The 16,805-nt window shown below is 32.9% G+C and overlaps 3 protein-coding genes across 4 annotated transcripts; 1 reads left to right on the top strand and 2 right to left on the bottom strand.

Moving 5' to 3' along the window:
- Positions 1-1,540: 1,540 nt before the first annotated feature.
- On the bottom strand, positions 1,541-8,307 carry TPR10 (ankyrin repeat family protein). Of its 2 annotated transcripts, none has more exons than XM_020684755.3 (13): positions 8,101-8,307; positions 7,954-8,016; positions 7,693-7,863; positions 7,013-7,144; positions 6,685-6,824; positions 6,447-6,533; positions 5,003-5,128; positions 4,719-4,871; positions 4,144-4,215; positions 2,984-3,094; positions 2,203-2,373; positions 2,035-2,114; positions 1,541-1,885 (listed from the first exon to the last, which is right to left on the bottom strand). In XM_020684755.3, exons 1-13 carry the CDS (start codon positions 8,129-8,131, stop codon positions 1,831-1,833), a joined length of 1,392 nt encoding a protein of 463 aa, XP_020540414.1. In that variant the 5' UTR covers positions 8,132-8,307; the 3' UTR covers positions 1,541-1,830. The 2 variants fall into 2 exon arrangements, with proteins under 2 accessions (XP_020540414.1, XP_020540415.1); XM_020684756.3 differs by having other exon boundaries at positions 2,984-3,085.
- A 754-nt stretch (positions 8,308-9,061) lies between these two features.
- On the bottom strand, positions 9,062-10,688 carry LOC110010899 (uncharacterized). The gene is made up of 2 exons (XM_020684757.3): positions 9,947-10,688; positions 9,062-9,504 (listed from the first exon to the last, which is right to left on the bottom strand). Exons 1-2 carry the CDS (start codon positions 10,440-10,442, stop codon positions 9,425-9,427), a joined length of 576 nt encoding a protein of 191 aa, XP_020540416.1. The 5' UTR covers positions 10,443-10,688; the 3' UTR covers positions 9,062-9,424.
- Positions 10,689-11,301: 613 nt separating this feature from the next.
- On the top strand, positions 11,302-14,543 carry LOC110010906 (receptor-like protein kinase ANXUR2). Its single transcript, XM_020684815.2, has one exon. It carries the CDS (start codon positions 11,585-11,587, stop codon positions 14,069-14,071), a length of 2,487 nt encoding a protein of 828 aa, XP_020540474.1. The 5' UTR covers positions 11,302-11,584; the 3' UTR covers positions 14,072-14,543.
- The last annotated feature ends 2,262 nt before the right edge of the window (positions 14,544-16,805 follow it).

Raw genomic sequence — 16,805 nt, 5'->3', positions numbered from 1 at the left:
ATCAACTGTGCCGACTAGGCCCGTTCAAAAGGCTGTTGGACTTCTTTTCCAATTTTAGGCTCAAATTTTTAATTTTCTTTCCGCGACTGCCCTATGCTTTCTTTTAGGAAGACTAATTTGTTCAGTAGTACTAGGTTCTCCAAAAATACTGTTCTACGAATTACATACCATTGTTTTTTTTTTTTTTTTTTTTTTCCTTAATCCGGTCCGCAGTTAAAACTCTTCACCTTTTTTACAGGTATTTAATAAAGATCAAATTTGAGAGCTTTTTTATATGTATAGCCTATATTACTAAGTGAATCATAACTTGTAAGTAATTAATTATACGCCATTGTTGAGCGAACTCAAACATATAACTTTAAATTTTAAATTTATATCCGATAATAGTTCTTTAAATATGAACGAAATTACGATGGAATTTTGTCTTTCTCGTTTTTTTATTTGCTAGACAATTGAAAACTATATCTTTTCCATTTTAAAATTCACACCACATTGATTTAGATTTCTTCAACAATTCAATTAACATTTTTGGCAGTAATTACCATATCATATCAGCTAGCCCCAACACAAAATTATCAAAAGAATAATAGTTAATTAAATATTGACTATTGATATTCATGAGCAGCAAAAGGATACATCTTTATTAGCAGTTTAGAAATATTATTCACGTCTCTACATTCCGCCTATCGACATAACCCAACTGCAGACACGGTAAAAGACTTTCAACTGCCGACATGAGGCTTCTTTCAGTTCAAATTTTCAAATGTTGATATAGCAATTGTTTAAATATATAGAATTGGTTTCACGTGCGGATAAAAAATGGCAGCATCTTATTTAATATTAATAAAAAAAAAATAAAAAAATCAACAATAAAAATTAAATAAAATTTTGAAAAATTCCGGATAAAAATGTATTTTCTTATTTCAATGTGTTTTTCTCGTGATCACGTTTATTTTCTGGCAATCTAAGCATTTAAAACAATGCATCTTTAAAGAACAGACAAGTAATAGAAATTAAACCAAATAAAGGTAAAACATTTTATTTATAGGGAGAGGAACAATAGAAGCAGTTCGAATCCAACTCAACCATATAAATATATGAAAATATACCAAGCTAAAGCCTGATTCCCAAGAAAACAAAGATTAAAAGAAAAGTCATTAATAATTTTAAACAGAAGATTATTTATTCGTTACTCAAATATAAATTCAATTTTCATTCCATAAAACTATACAAAACCATATGCCTATATAAATGAAATATTTAATTAATAGTAAGTAAAACTTAAATTAAGTTTACCAATTAGAATTAGTGATGTCTAATTATGATTTAACACTTGTGACAACATGAAGATTTTTCTCATTTTAAACACTACCATACCTAAATGCACCCAAAGCCAAAGAGGTAGGAACCGCTCATTCGAAAATTATTCTTGTACTTGTATCTAATGACTTTGTTAAGAAAAATTTATCCCTCCTCTGAAAGGTCTCACTGCTTAGAATTAAAATAACAAAAACAAGAAAAAGAAAGGGTAGAAATATAATTATCACAAAAATCTACCAAAATTCCATCAATTTGTAAAACAAAAACTGTGATAACACAATCAACATGTAAATGCTTTCCTGCTATATTAGCTTACACGTATGATCAACTATCATTTCTCTTCTTTTTCCTTTTCCTTTCCACTAAGGTTTTAAGGCAACTAAAATAAATACGAGCTTCCAGTTTCTTACAAGTTTATAAAGAAAGAAGAGAAGAGAAAGGGAGAGGGATGGTAAAGCAGTTGTCCACAACTATTTCGTCCCCGTCCTCACTGACACAGTACTGAAGATATTACGACTGATTCTGTCCTATACCATAAAACTTTCTCCCAGCATCAACTGCTTCCCTGTAGAGATCGCCAAAGTTGCACTGTTAGAAACTACACAGCTTGAATATGATGAGGGGGGTCGTTGCTAGAAAGGCTGAAGAAAGTAGTTAATGGGTATTGAGTACTGCGGTATAATCATGCCAAAATAAGAAGATTCAACCACAAACCTAAATGCAGCCACAAGCTCCTTATTTTCAGGATCAAGTTTCACACCCTCATAGAATGAATTTGCTGCCTCTTCAAACCTCTGCCATTAAACAAAAATGAGCCATGAGAAAATATCAAATGGGGCTTCATATCAATCCTATAACTGAAACAAAAGAGGAAGAGCATGCCTGCAACAATCGCAGAGCTGCACCTTCCCGATAACAAGCTTTTGGCCAATCTGGTCTTAATTCTCTGCAGGCCTTTGCATCAGCTAATGCATGATCAGGTTGCCCCAAGCGTAACCAACAAAGGCTTCTATTTGAAAGCAAAGTGGCGTCACTACGGTCTAGATCAATTGCCTGCATATGAAATACAACCATTATTGAATGGACAACCATAAAGCTCACAAACTATTCTAGCCATTTGACAACCAAGGGCCTCATTGATTAGTGGTTATGTTTAGCAGTTTGAATTTGCAATTAGATTAGTGGTTATCAGACACCTTAACACTAACAACTTGAAATTCTAACTTCAAGCATTTAGTTGTAACTTTGAAGCAACTCCAATCAATAGGATAACCCAAATGCAGTAAACACCTGGAAGGGAAACATTTCCTTGTTTATTTCTAGATCTTCTAGTCCTCCATCCAAGAACAAACTCTTTTGATAATGTTTGCTCCATTAAACTCCCCATCTTAAAATAACCTTGCTCATAACATTAATCACACTACTTACCATGGTATAGAAATTAGACGACACAAGTTTAGACTTCCATGGCAGATTCTTCAGATAGCATCAAGAGGATCAAAAGATAATATGCATATATAGAATTATTGCTTAGGATGGGTAGTAGACTAATAGTAGTTATTTTTACTCTCTAGGGGACAGAGAAACCAGGAACCAGATAATCTAATTAAAGAAATAGGGAGCCTCTAAATTTTGTAAAGCAGATATAACATGTATGGAGTACTTGTGTATAAGCATCAACAGCCATGCGAAAATCCTTTCTTCTGAAGGCATCATCTCCTCTTGATTTTGCTTCTGCAGCTCTCCTTTTCACTTCAGGCGTCACCTGCACAAGCTGGAATATATGAGGGTGGCGCTCCAGGCAAAACATACTTTCAACAAAATTTCCAGTATTAGATTAGATAAATTATTTAATCAGAGCATATTTTAGACCTGGCAGAAGAGGAAAAAACAAAGAATAAAAGGCACATTCCAAAGGAATTACTAATATCTGAATAAGAGCAAAAGAATACTGCCTTGCATAATAAACTTTAGAATATTTTGATACATAGGGTTGGAACATGAATTCAGGATGTCCAAACAGACCAAATCGTGTGGATATTTGCTAGGTTTTTCTGAAGTGATAAATGGTTTGGCTCTTGGGCTTATGGTTCAGATTATCTGTACCAGCCTGTCCAGCCCCTTAATGCATATGTTTCCCAATGAAGACCACATGATGAAATTAGGTAAAGTATAAAAATATGCTAATACAGAAGTGTCAAATTAAATATAACACCGAATTACTTTCCTCAAATAGAACCTTAAATACGAAAGTGGATTTTTTTTTTTTCCCTTCCCAAAAGCATGTAGAACTTCTATCTTAATCTGTGCTCATTCAGGAATTTCAAATTAAACAAACAGTTTTTACAGAGAAAAATACCCTAAAAGTCCTCCAACTTATAGTCTTATTCTCAATCAAGTCTTTGAACAACTAAAAAACAATCCACAGAAGTTCAAAGTAATAACCGCAGCTGGCAGTACAGGCAACACGTGTAATTAATTTTTGACTGATATAGAGAATTTTTAATAGTTCGAGGACTTGACTGAGAAGAAAATAAGTTCTGAGAGTTAATTGAGGCTTTGTTATAAGTGAAAAACTTATGGAGTACTGATCTTTCTTTCTTTTTTCATGTATGAATAAAATTAATGCATGTATATGTACATGCAATGCACCAATTATTTCTCTAAATGGAATGCAACCATCTTTTACAACATTTAAAAAGCAATCAACCAAGGAAGTTCATGATAAAAAATGTCATCATGAAAAAAAAAAAAAAAGATGGTAAATCATTAAGACAACAAAACAGCAACAAAAGCAACAATATTACAGATTAGAAGTGCTACCTCAGGAAGATCCTTCTTGGGTACTGCATTGCCCTCTGTAGCAACTTCTTCCCTCAGATTCCTCATTTCTTCCTGCAAACAAATAGAAGAATTTTCAGCAGCTTACTCATTTGAAGCCTAAATCTCGTATTAAAAGGTTATGTTCCTTCAGGAGACACACCATACACAACCAAAAGCTCATCACTAGGGAGCAAGAACCTCAGTCATAAGGTAGTTTAGGAAGAAAAAGCTAATTAACAAGTTACTCATAATAATAGTAGATTGGCACAATCACTTGGACTCCTATAATACTTGCGGAGCAAAAAACATCCTCATCTCTCTCTCTCTCTCTCTCTCAAACATATCTCACTAATTCATAATCATAATCTCCAACTCTCGTATTAAAAGGTTATGTTCCTTACAGGAGACACACCATACACAACCAAAAGCTCATCACTAGGGAGCAAGAACCTCAGTCGTAAGGTAGTTTAGGAAGAAAAAGCTAATTAACAAGTTACTCATAATAATAGTAGATTGGCACAATCACTTGGACTCCTATAATACTTGTGGAGCAAAATGTTTAAGGATCTTGGTACCTGTCCTTTGTTAGTTTCACACTGCATGCCTTGAAGAATTCCATCAACAGTCCATTCCTGGATGGTGTGAATCTTTGATGTCAAGGGAAAAAGGATATCAACAACTGCACGATTACCTCTTGCTGCTGCAACCTGTATTGGCTTTTGTCCATCCTGTGAAGCAAAGAGTTAGTCATAATCATTTCTAAATAATAATGGTTTTTTTCAATACAGGCAATACACATATCATTTCTAAAGAAAGTGATAATAATTCATCAAGTAAATGAATGCAGAGATGGGTTCACCTCATCGGTGACATTCGGATCAGCCCCAGCTTTGAGCAAACAGTTCAAGATTTCAGGGTTTCCAATATCAGCAGCAACGTGCAATGGGGTGGCCCCACCAGCAGTAACATTCACATTAGCACCTGCCTGCCCATAGAAATGCATATATAAATGTCATAAGATCTCACAAAATCATGTCCACAAATATAATCAATAAAGTTAAAGATGGTGCAGCACCAAAATAAGTAGAATTCTTAACCTCATTCCAATCTTATGAATAAATGGATGCTTCACAAATCACAATATGACAAAAATTTTTTGACCCATTTTCTCTTTGCCACCATGAAACTATGAATTTTACTTTCTTGACCTAATGTGGTTTGCACCATTGCCTTGTCCGATATATGAATGGAAACAATAAATTCGAGGACAACGATTGCCAAAAAATCTAACATATGAAACAGAATTATTTTACCAAAATTACCCCCAATGCTGATTCCATTGTGAAGCATTAATTCATGTTATTGCAAAAATAAAGATCTGCAAGTAAGAAATTAACTCTTGCCTTGAGAAAACTATCAAAAGAGAGAAGTTGATATTGCTGCCGAAGTTGAAGATTGAAAGATCATGAGCTTTGAATGGATTTTACATTGTTCTTATGTTTATTGTTATGGACTTTTCAACTTTTTTTTTATTATTAAATGTAAGTGTTTCCGCGTTTCAAAGAAAGAAAAAAGAACAAGAACTGCAAATACAAACTAAAAAACAAGATCCGATTAGGACATAAAATCGGTGTCAAACGAAGGTGTTATGATGTTTTGAGAATGTTAACCGAGCGATAATGCCAATGATTTGTCTATGGTGCTAGTGAAGAGGGAGCATTTGATGCTTCACAAAGATTTAATTAAGGAAAAAAATTGAAAGAATCAGACTGCATTAAAAGACAAGTGATCTAAAGGTTAAATTTGGCAAAACAATGATATATTTTCTAGCATCATAAATTAAAAACCTAACAGCTACCTCTTTTAATGATTTTAATAAAGGAAAAGGTAAATATAAATGCAAAAGATATAAATGAACTATGCATTATCCAATTTACTTAATTTTAGAATACTTTAAAAAGAAACCTACCTTTTAAAACAAAAACTGATGATCTGATAATTTCAATAACAAAGATAGCATGAAACCCTAAAGGTGCCGAAGCATCATATTCGGGATCACAATTCGACACGGGATTTCATGACCACCCTCCCATCAAGAGAGAGAAAAAAAAAAAAAAAAAAAAAAAAAAAAAGCAGCGTCAAGCATCAATTTTCCATTTTATAACTCTTTTTTAATAATGAGAACAAATATTACCCCTTCCTTTTTCAATTTAAATTCCAAGCATATATCTTTCCCTAGAAGCTTAGAATGCACCACTGTTGAAAAAACATCCTCTCACAAGTTAAAAGACCAAATGGAATACCTGAGTTAAAGATTCTAAACATGCTAATGAATCAGCAGCAACAGCTGACAACACTGGAGTTACACTGTCTTCAGTTTCAGCATTAGGCTGCAAAAGAAAACAAAATAATATAAGAAAAGAAACACTATAAAAACACATTCTCATATTTTAATAAAAACACACAAAAGGAAGCATTTTGGCATTCATTATAATGATGCTAATTAACGTAGAAAGGAAAAAGGAAAAGGAGGAAAATTACATTAGCATTGTGCTCTAACAAAACTTTCAAAGCATCATGCTGAGCATGGCCAGCAGCCCAAATCAGTGGAGTGCCAGCATCACTCTGCGAATCAACCTCAACATCCTTGGAGAGTAAATACTTTAGTAACTCAATATTTCCTGTGACAAAGCACAATATGATTAAGAATAATTTTATCGGATTGCTAAATGAATCTAAGAATAAAAATGATATATTTTATAACTATATTTGCAAATAATCAGGGAGAATATGCAAGCCGCATACACACTACAAATACTCTATAATTGTCCACTTCAACCACAAATAAACAGGAAGCGATTAGAAATACCTATCCCTGCAGAATGATGCAAAACAGTGGCACCCAAATCACTTGGTGTAGCAGGATTGGCACCATGCTCAATAAGGTATTTTGCAGTTGCAGTATGTCCTTGTCTAGCAGCATGCAGAAGAGGAGTCTCACCTATTGTATAAGCAATAAATCCCACAAAAATACATCAAACAAGATTGCACAAATAACCAGAGAACCTGGACTAAGAGAGACTACATGCCGTTCAAGTCCTGAACACCTTGTATGTTGCACACAGAAAGCAGAAACAATAACAGGGAAATGACATTTTAACTATAATTTTACACAGGAAAATAGTCTTTTATAAGGGGAAATGGACACTCGAAAACGCCCATGGCTGAGAATTTCCATGCGTCATAGCTTGTAAACCATAACAGCATGTTATAAAACAAGGTTCCAAAATTCAGCAAAATAAATAAATAAATAAATAAATAAATAAAAATAAAAACAAAAAGAAATTTGGCTACCAGGCCAATAAAATATTAATAGCTGAAGCTGATCTTCTTAGTGCATATTTGTTAATTTTAATTTGACGCAAAGCAACAATGGACATCGAGTTGGTAATTATGGGGAAAAACAACAAAATCAGGAAGTTCTTAAAAATAAAATGAAGAACTGCATTAAACAATCACAAGAAGAGAATTCGGATATTAAATGCATACCATCATCATCCTTTGTATCCACGTCAAGCTTCAAATCCTCCAGTAAGTATTTGCATATCTCAGTTTTTCCTTCCCTGGCTGCAAAATGAAGCGCCCCTCGTTTGTTAGCATCTTTAATATCGGCCACTGTTTTTGCCATTCCTTTCCCATCATCAAGCTGTGCTGCTACTCCTATTTTAAACAAATGCCAAATAACTAAATTATCTTATCAACTCAAAAAATAATAAAAATAGAATAACAAAAGATAAGAACAGCAGTTACTCTTAAGAAGATCAAGATTCCCAGTACAAGCAGCAGTAAGAAACTGTTGAACTTTCTGTCTCACTGCAACCGCAATCAAAACGTTACAAAATTAAATTGTGAAAGTATTTATGTAAAAAAGAACTGTGATAGATGAAACTGACTGACCTGCAAGAGCGTCGTTAGCATCAGAGGCCATAGTTACAGAGAAAGTAAAACCCTAACGAAGGCCTTTTGCAGGTTTCAGTTGGAAAAGAGAGAATCTGATGTCTGTAGACCGTATCTACTCGATGATGAAAGGGGTGACTCGACCAGACAAGAAGCAGAAGTTTCTGGGGTTTTTATACGGAGATGCAGGGTTTAATTAGCGCAAATTTCGTTTTTTTTTTTTTTCTTTTTCAGATATTCATTTATTAGGAAAAGAACTTTTTGGCAAATGTTGATTTATGATTATGTATTATTATCATTGTTACTTTTTTTTTTTTTTTTTTTTACTGTCCGAATCTTTTCCATATATATTATAGTTATTTTATTTTTTTATTTATAAATTTTTTTGAGAAATTTTATTCATTTATGAATTATTATCATAAAATATGTATCAAAATACCGAAGTAAATTGAGAGTTATTTATATCTATACAATGCCTTAAAATGAAAAAAACAAAGATTTTTACATCACATTAAAAAATATATATATACATATAAACATTATACATTACAATATATACAAACAATTATATTAAAAATGGATATTTTACATTTTAACTGCTAATCTCTGTCAAAATTTTACCAAACGACATTTATCAATAATTGCTATCAGATATGTACCATCACTACAAACTTTTGAACAAACCTTACATTTAGTTCTTTGAGCCCCTTGGGTCTTTTAATTAATCAAAAATTAGTCATGTACGCTATATTATATTTGACTATCTTTCTATTTCCAAAATAAAAATAAAAGAAATTACACCGTGAATATTAATTAAGTAATAAATATTTGTTAATTTAGATGATACGAAATGTATGTTTTGACTATACAGTACATGTAAATTTAATACTGCATATGACCTTATAAATAAATTTAAGATGATGAGCAATTGGAGAAGTTAAAAAGGGAGATAGAGAGGCAATTGAAGGAACATAAATGATGAAGGAGTTGGATTAGGATTACATTATTTATATGTATCTAAAAACTGATGGTAATGTAATTTGTCGAATACGACTCGACCAGTAAAAAAAATGGTAAAACCCCATCAATTGGAAATTTCCAAGTGAAAAAGAGGCAAAATAGGTTACAATTATTGCTCTGCCCCCGAAGGAAACTTGGATGAAAAAAAAAAAAAAAGGGAATTGAACTCAAAAACCATTTAACCAAAGTTGACAAGAAAATCCAATCAGCCAGACCGACTAAATGAAACCCTAATTAATTTCTTGTCCACGAACATGAGTTGAGTTTTGTTTCTGTACAAGTACAAGCCAATCCCACACTTTGATCAATAAGACTGCAATACTGAACATGCCACGGCCTGGGCCCAGTGCCTCAACTTCGTCTTCACATGTTGAGGATCATCCCCTGCATCAACAACTTTTCAAATTAATTTAATTCGCAATCTTTCAGGTACAACGATATATATCGGTTTTTAAAGAATTCAAAAGGATAAAATTTTGAAAGACATTCAAATCTATGAATGCAATAGGTTTTTTTAATCATTTTCTTATAAGTGGATGAATTAATGAGCTAACAGAAAATTATACAATTAATATATATATATATATATATATATATATATATTATTCAGTTTGAGTTTGATGATTTTGAGCTCCAATTTGTAAAATAATTCAATTTTTGAAAGTTTATATTCAAAAACAAGAATTTAAATTTGTTTAGATTGGTTTGGATCAGTTTTTTCCTATATATAATACGTTGTTAATCATCTATCGTTTTAATAAGTGCTTTCATAATTTCCGTTAATATCATATGTAATTCATGTTGATCATATGGAAGCTTTACGTACCTGGGCTGCATATTTTCCAATCTGATTCGCTGGTGGGGCTGCCAAACGACGACGACCTCCTGCCTAACGACGATGTGGACTTCCGCTGCGGCGTGGATACTGGGCTAGGCGAAAGCCCTCTATTTACAGCAAAATAAAGATCCAAAGCCGGCAACGTATTGCACAATCGTTGCCCTTCTTCTTCATTGAATCCAAACCCGAGTTCTATACATCCCTTAAGCTCATTCATGTCTTCGTCGGTCAAATCATCGGAATCAGGAATTCCATTCTTTCTCCTTTCTTGCATCAGAATCTGACGCCTCCTCTTTTCCCAAGCAATGTCCCTTCGAGTCTCGCACATTGACAGCTGTTTCGATAACCGCTTCTTATTCTTCAACATCGCGGTAGGCGCCAATGGCATTCTCTTCAACTCCTCCGATTCTGATCCGCACAATGATGGCGATGATGAGGAGGATGACAAATACAAATTTTTTGCCATTGGCTCAAGATCTCTCATCCTAGAAAGAAAGAAAACAAGGAATTCGGTTTAAGAAATGGAATGATTAGGCGGCGTCGGCGGCGGAGATGGAAAGAGCCGTCGCGCCGCCTCTAACTGTGGTGGTGGAGAAGTGTTGGATGGGAGCGGGGTGTTGTATATATGAAAAGTAATATTTGAAAATGAGGAGAAAGGTATATATAAATTTTTAATTTAAAAAAAATAAAAAAACTAAATTATTATTATTTTTTTTATTGCTATGTTAGGAAGCTATGACAGCACCCCGACCAGCAGATGCTAGAGGTGGTGTTTAGGGCTTTAATGTAAGTGGTGGAGGAGAGAGGTGTGCGGTGGTCGCGCCAATTCATTGGGCGGTGTTTTTGCTGTTACGACCACTCATTTCTAACTTCCACCATGTTAATTTTGGCGCTAGTTGTGCAATTTGCTAAGAAATCAAAAATAATAATAATAATTATAGTTTAAATTTTGATATTGCTATATTCATTCCGAATTTTAGTTAAATTAATTTTAAATATTTTGTTCTGTTATTTACTTTGATATAAATCTTACAGAAATGTATTTTTATTTCGAATTGAACACTTGAACTAATAATAATAATATTCTTATTTAATTTTTATTTCGAATTAAATCTTTAATCAACTATATTCTTTTTTGGTTAGAAATTCTCACAAGTTGCAACCTACGTAGAAAATTTCTTTTTTTCCTTTCCTTGCTATATGCTAAGTTTAGCTGTCAATGGAAATCTAAATCCATCAGAACCAACCAAATTTCGAAATTTGCGATTTTTCCTCTCCTACATCGAGTTCCAACTGCCAACCAATTTGAACAACCTAGAGTTCTGAAGAAGAGAAAAGAAAAAGAAAAAGAAAAGAAGAGAAAAGAAAAGAAAGAAATCCTGAAAAAAAAAAATATAGAAGTTAAAAAACAAAAAAAGTCTCCATCTTTTCTTGCCTGGATTAGTTCCTCTAATCCAGGCATGAGTCTCCATGGATGATGAAAATTAAGCTAAAATCCCATTTATAAACGCAAGAAAAAGAAGAAGAAAATCTAAAGGCGTACAGGAAAACCTTCTTTCTCTTTTTCCTTGAGAAAATCTTTATTAGTTTTCCTGTACGCCAAATTCTTGTCCTTCTTTTTCAATCATGTACACCAATACCCATATATTTCTTTTTCTAGCTTTTTTTTATGTCCTTCACAATGTATCGATTGCAGACACAGCCCAGTCTTTTTTCTTGACCTGTGGCACAGAAAAGGGAGGAGCAGATGCTGACGGGCAAATATGGGAACCAGATACTAAATACATCTCGGGCAATCATCCAAATGCAAAAGCTCGAACTCAAGATTCTACAATTGCTTCTGATATTCCATTCATGGTTGCTAGAATATTCACATCTGAAGCAACCTATAAATTACCTGTTAAGCCAAAAACCCGGTATTTTCTCAGGCTTTACTTTTATCCAGCAGAATATAATACTTTCAATATCCAAAACTCCTATTTCTCTGCTGTAGCAGAAGGAGTTACTCTATTGAACAATTTTAGCGCTCCAATAACAGCTCAAGCCCTTTCATATTCTTACATTATTAAAGAATATTCTCTATCTCCGATTGAAGCTAATACACTTAACATCACTTTTAAGCCGTCGGACAAGGTTAAAGATTCTTTTGCATTTATCAACGGTATTGAATTAGTACCGATCCAGCATGACCTTTTCGGGCCAGGGCAGATGGTAGGATTTTCAGGTCTGATAATTGATGCAAAGAATGCTGATTTGGAAACCATGTATAGATTAAACGTTGGAGGGCAATATATAGCACCAAGCAAAGATTCTGCTGGGCTTTCAAGAACTTGGTACGACGATTCACCTTATATATTTAGTGCTGCAATGGGGATAACTTCAGAGGCAAATAAAAGTGTTGAAATACACTATGCACATTTACCAGAAGAAGCAGCTCCTGCAGTTGTTTACACTACAGCAAGAAGTATGGGACTCGATTCAAATATAAACTTAAATTTCAATCTGACATGGTTATTTCAGGTTGATCCAGGTTTCATATATATTGTCAGGTTACATTTCTGTGAGTTTGAATTAACCAGAGTTAACCAAAGGTCCTTTAACATTTACCTAAATAATCAAAGCGCGCAAGCAGACCCTTCGCCTGCTGATATACTTGGTTGGACAGGAGGACATGTTGGACAACCTACTTATAAAGATTATATGGTATTGGTGCCAGATTTGAAAGAAGATGGTCATATTCAGTTAGATTTGCATCCATCAGAATTGCAAAAGCCTGAAATTTATGATGCCTGGCTTAACGGGTTAGAAATATTTAAAATGAGTGATAAAAGAAATAACTTGGCAGGCCCTAATCCTGAACTATCAGAAATGCTTGCCCACGACTTATCAGAAGCTAAAAGTGGTTTTGATGCAAATAGTAGTCATAAAGTTGTGATTGAAAGTGCAGCTGGAGGAGCTGCAGGCGTCTGTTTAGTGGCTGCAATATATGTTGCTGTCTACAAAAGGCAAAATAAAGTTAGTGCCACCCAACAGCATACATCTAGTTGGTTACCGATTAAAATTAATACCTCTCATACTAATACTACAAGCAAGACTAGTACTACTACTAACAGCAACCTTTCAAGTATAACTCAGGGCCTTTGTCGCCATTTTTCTGTACTCGACATGAAAAAGGCGACTGAAGACTTCCAGGAGCGTAATGTTATCGGTGTTGGAGGTTTTGGGAAGGTTTATAAAGGTGTTATTGATAAGAACATGAAAGTTGCTATTAAAAAATCAAACCCACAATCAGAACAAGGAGTTAATGAGTTTCGAACAGAGATAGAGATGCTTTCCAAATTGAGACATAAGCATTTAGTCTCATTGATTGGTTTTTGTGAAGAAAATGAGGAAATGTGTTTGGTTTATGACTATATGGAACTTGGGACTTTGAGAGAGCATTTATACAATACTAATAGACCTAAACTTTCCTGGAAGCAAAGGCTAGAAATCTGCATTGGAGCTGCAAGAGGACTTCATTACCTTCATACAGGAGCCAAGTATACAATCATACATAGAGATGTTAAGACAACAAATATTCTCTTAAACGAAAATTGGGTGGCTAAGGTTTCTGATTTCGGGTTATGCAAAACCGGTCCCAATCTAGACAAGGGTCATGTTAGTACTGTGGTTAAAGGTAGTTTTGGTTACTTAGATCCTGAATATTTCAGAACACAACAGTTAACTGAAAAATCTGATGTATTCTCATTTGGGGTTGTGCTATTTGAGGTATTATGTGCGAGACCTCCTTTGGATTCTTCCCTTCCTAAAGAACAACTCAGTCTTGCAGATTGGGCTCGTCAATGCGAAAAACGAGGAGTTGTTGAAAGCATAATTGATCCTTATATCAAACCTAAAATTAAACCTCAATGCCTAGAGAAATTCGTAGAAACTGCTGTGAAATGTTTGGATGATGAATCAATTAATCGCCCGTCTATGGGTGATGTCTTATGGAATCTTGAATTTGCTTTGCAATTACAAGAAAATTCTAAAGTTGATCACCATCAACAAACTATCAGTTCTGGTGGATCTAGTGAAATCTTTCCTCATATTGTCATTCAAGAAGGGAGGTGATTAAGATTCTTTTTTTCTAGGTAAATTAATTAATTAATGTTGTTACATAAAAAGTAATTAATTAATGAAATTCAAGAATCTAAAAGCTAGTTCTAGTTCTTGATTAATTGTTTAAGAGAGGGTGATATATTGTTTTGTTGTTTGTATTTTTAGAGTGGGCAGATTGTTTAAATTCATAGCAAATCTTGAATACTTTGTATTAATTACATAGTCAAATTACAAAACCTAATTGTAAAAAAAAAAGAAGAAAAAAGAAGGATATGTATATAAATGGCCACAAAGACTGCGAGCTCGTTACAACTATTCATGTAAAGCTAATAGTTGTGTGGATTGATTCGCTAATTCCGCCATGGAAATTCCTCCAGAATTATCCAACAGTGGGTTTGGCTCATACTAGACTGTGTATAGAGGGCTTTGTCCTCTCCATTTTGTAACAAAGAATAAAAAAAAAAAAGACAGTCATTCTTATCTTTGTTTATGTGTATATACATATAAAATCTTATCTACTGATTCTTTCTTTCTTTTGTTTAATTATTATTAGAGAAAGAAAATCTAATATAGTCTTTGACAAGTATGAGAAATTATTGTAAAAAATTCACTAATTAGTTGCGTATTGGGTACTTGTAGAATTGATCGGTGGATTTCTAGAATCTGAACAATTGGATTAGAATATTAGCACATAAAAAATTATATATGAACAAGACATGACTGGAAAGAATTTCCATCGAGTCTTACTATAGTCTAGTGGAAATTCTGGTCATCAATTGCCTAATCTCTAAGTCAGGCAAACATTTCATATTGAATTATTAGTGCAGAAATATGTCATTTTCCTTTTGTATAATTGATGATGTGCTTCTCTTATAGGACCATGTGTGACATGTGAAATGACTATGATCATTTTGTTACTAATTTCTTTGTATTTTATGTCTTATAAAGGAATTTAATAACATGGGTTTTGGTCATAAAAGTCTATCAAAGTTAAAAAATAATAATTGTTACGCTAAAACTAGGCGTAAATAACCAATTAGATTGATCCAGTGGATAAATCAGAATGAATCAGTCTATGAATTTTCTTTTCTTTTATCATATTTCGCTAAAGGGTTGAAGGGAAATAGTACATCAAGCTGTTCGCAAGGGCCAACTTGATCCTCTTCCACTGGAGATTCACAATTCTTTAATATAATAAAATGTAGATTATTATAAAATCATTATATGAGTTTTTTTAAAAAAAATTAAATGGACAATGACAAAGTTATCATAGACCAATTGTCATTGTTTAGTGGGGAGAATGATTAAAGGTTGTATAGATTTCCAAATTAGGAACATATAATTGGACAAATAATTAAATATGAAATGTTGAAGAGTCCATTTGAGAATACAAATTAAGGTTTTAGCCTTTTAGGTCTATTGCCTTAGTGATAATGATGGATTAAGAGCTAAGCCTTTAATAACAAGCCAACTGTCACATTAAAAGTGCTGCCAACATCCTATATATATTGAATCTAATCCTAATTTTAATTTATACTTAATAATAATTTATATCAAATTGGTTATAAGCCCTTAAAACAATTAAAGTGACAAATTATAAATAAAAAGGAATTTACTATTTAAAATTGAAGAATTCATCAAATAAGAAGAACAATAAATAAATAAAATAATAATATAAAATTAAAAAGAGAAACAAAAACAAAATAAGAGCTTGTGTCACCATAAAGAGCCATGACCTTGGCCTTTTATGATGGATCCTTGAAACTAGAATCCAATTTATGTATCAGCAAGTTGCCATCTTTTTTTTTTTTTTTTTTTGGCAGAGAAAAGAAAGCTAGAGAGAGGCTCATGGTTGAAATTTGAAATGACTTTATTTATTTTTAAATCATTTAGGCAAAACAAAAAGAAAAAGAAAAAAAGCAAAATTTTTTTATGGTTTATCTTTACATGCGGCTTTGATATCATATTAAAAATTCAAGCTCATTAATCTTAATAGGTTATAAGAAAGTTTCGAGATCTTTGTACAGATAACATGGAATAAAGAATTTAATGATTTTTTTAGAGAATTTTTTAACAAATTAAATATATATATATATATCATATACATGGGTACTCCACTATTAAATTTTTAAATTCAATTTATTTGATACTCATAAAATGACCTTATTAATAATATTTTTCAGGCATTCAACTTAAATTTGAGTGAATTTCTACATTTTGCTAGGGAGATTAGTTCTTGAGTAATGGGAATAGCATCCAATGATTATATAGTTTTACATATTGTGATTTGCAAATGATACAATTTTTGTTTGCTTCCTCTAGGCTCTATTTTTAATTGAATTTTATTGGGGAAAACTCATACTTTGCTCGCTGAAAGCTATTGTTATAGCTAATGTAGAATAGAACCAAGGATAGCCTAATAACATTAGGGCAAGAACCTTTTGATGCAACATTAGTTGGGATACAATTGGAAGCCACAATTGAGTTTTTGAGGTTGATTGTAGTTAGGAATATGACAATTGTAAATAAAAAAAATGATGAAATTTGTGTTAATATTAAGTTAAATTTCTACTCTTTTGTCGGTTAGTCTTCTCATTGGTGTGATGAGTTTGAGATTTTAAGTTCGGATTCCTATTAAATATAAGAGTTTTCATTTTGGTGAGTCAAGACAATACTATATTTTCTTTTGCAGTCTATCATATTATTTCAACTCATCTTTTATTATCTAGTCAATTATGTTATTTTG

Source organism: Jatropha curcas, chromosome 2 (genome assembly GCF_041381405.1).
Source record: "Jatropha curcas cultivar XTBG-Jc1 chromosome 2, XTBG_Jcur_1.0, whole genome shotgun sequence".
In the NCBI taxonomy this organism is placed as follows: domain Eukaryota; kingdom Viridiplantae; phylum Streptophyta; class Magnoliopsida; order Malpighiales; family Euphorbiaceae; genus Jatropha; species Jatropha curcas.
This window is presented reverse-complemented; position numbering and strand designations above follow the sequence as displayed.

Excerpts from the sequence above, each read along its gene's own strand:
- LOC110010899 (XM_020684757.3), bottom strand. The coding sequence starts at position 10,442 with ATGAGAGATCTTGAGCCAATGGCAAAAAATTTGTATTTGTCATCCTCC. Across the intron at positions 9,505-9,946 it reads TTGGAAAATATGCAGCCCAG|GGGATGATCCTCAACATGTG; the intron begins GTACGTAAAGCT and ends TTGTTGATGCAG.
- TPR10 (XM_020684755.3), bottom strand. The coding sequence starts at position 8,131 with ATGGCCTCTGATGCTAACGACGCTCTTGCAG. Across the intron at positions 3,095-4,143 it reads CCAAGAAGGATCTTCCTGAG|CTTGTGCAGGTGACGCCTGA; the intron begins GTAGCACTTCTA and ends CATATATTCCAG. Across the intron at positions 1,886-2,034 it reads GAGCTTGTGGCTGCATTTAG|GGAAGCAGTTGATGCTGGGA; the intron begins GTTTGTGGTTGA and ends CGATCTCTACAG.
- LOC110010906 (XM_020684815.2), top strand. The coding sequence starts at position 11,585 with ATGTACACCAATACCCATATATTTCTTTTTCTAGCTTTTTTTTATGTC.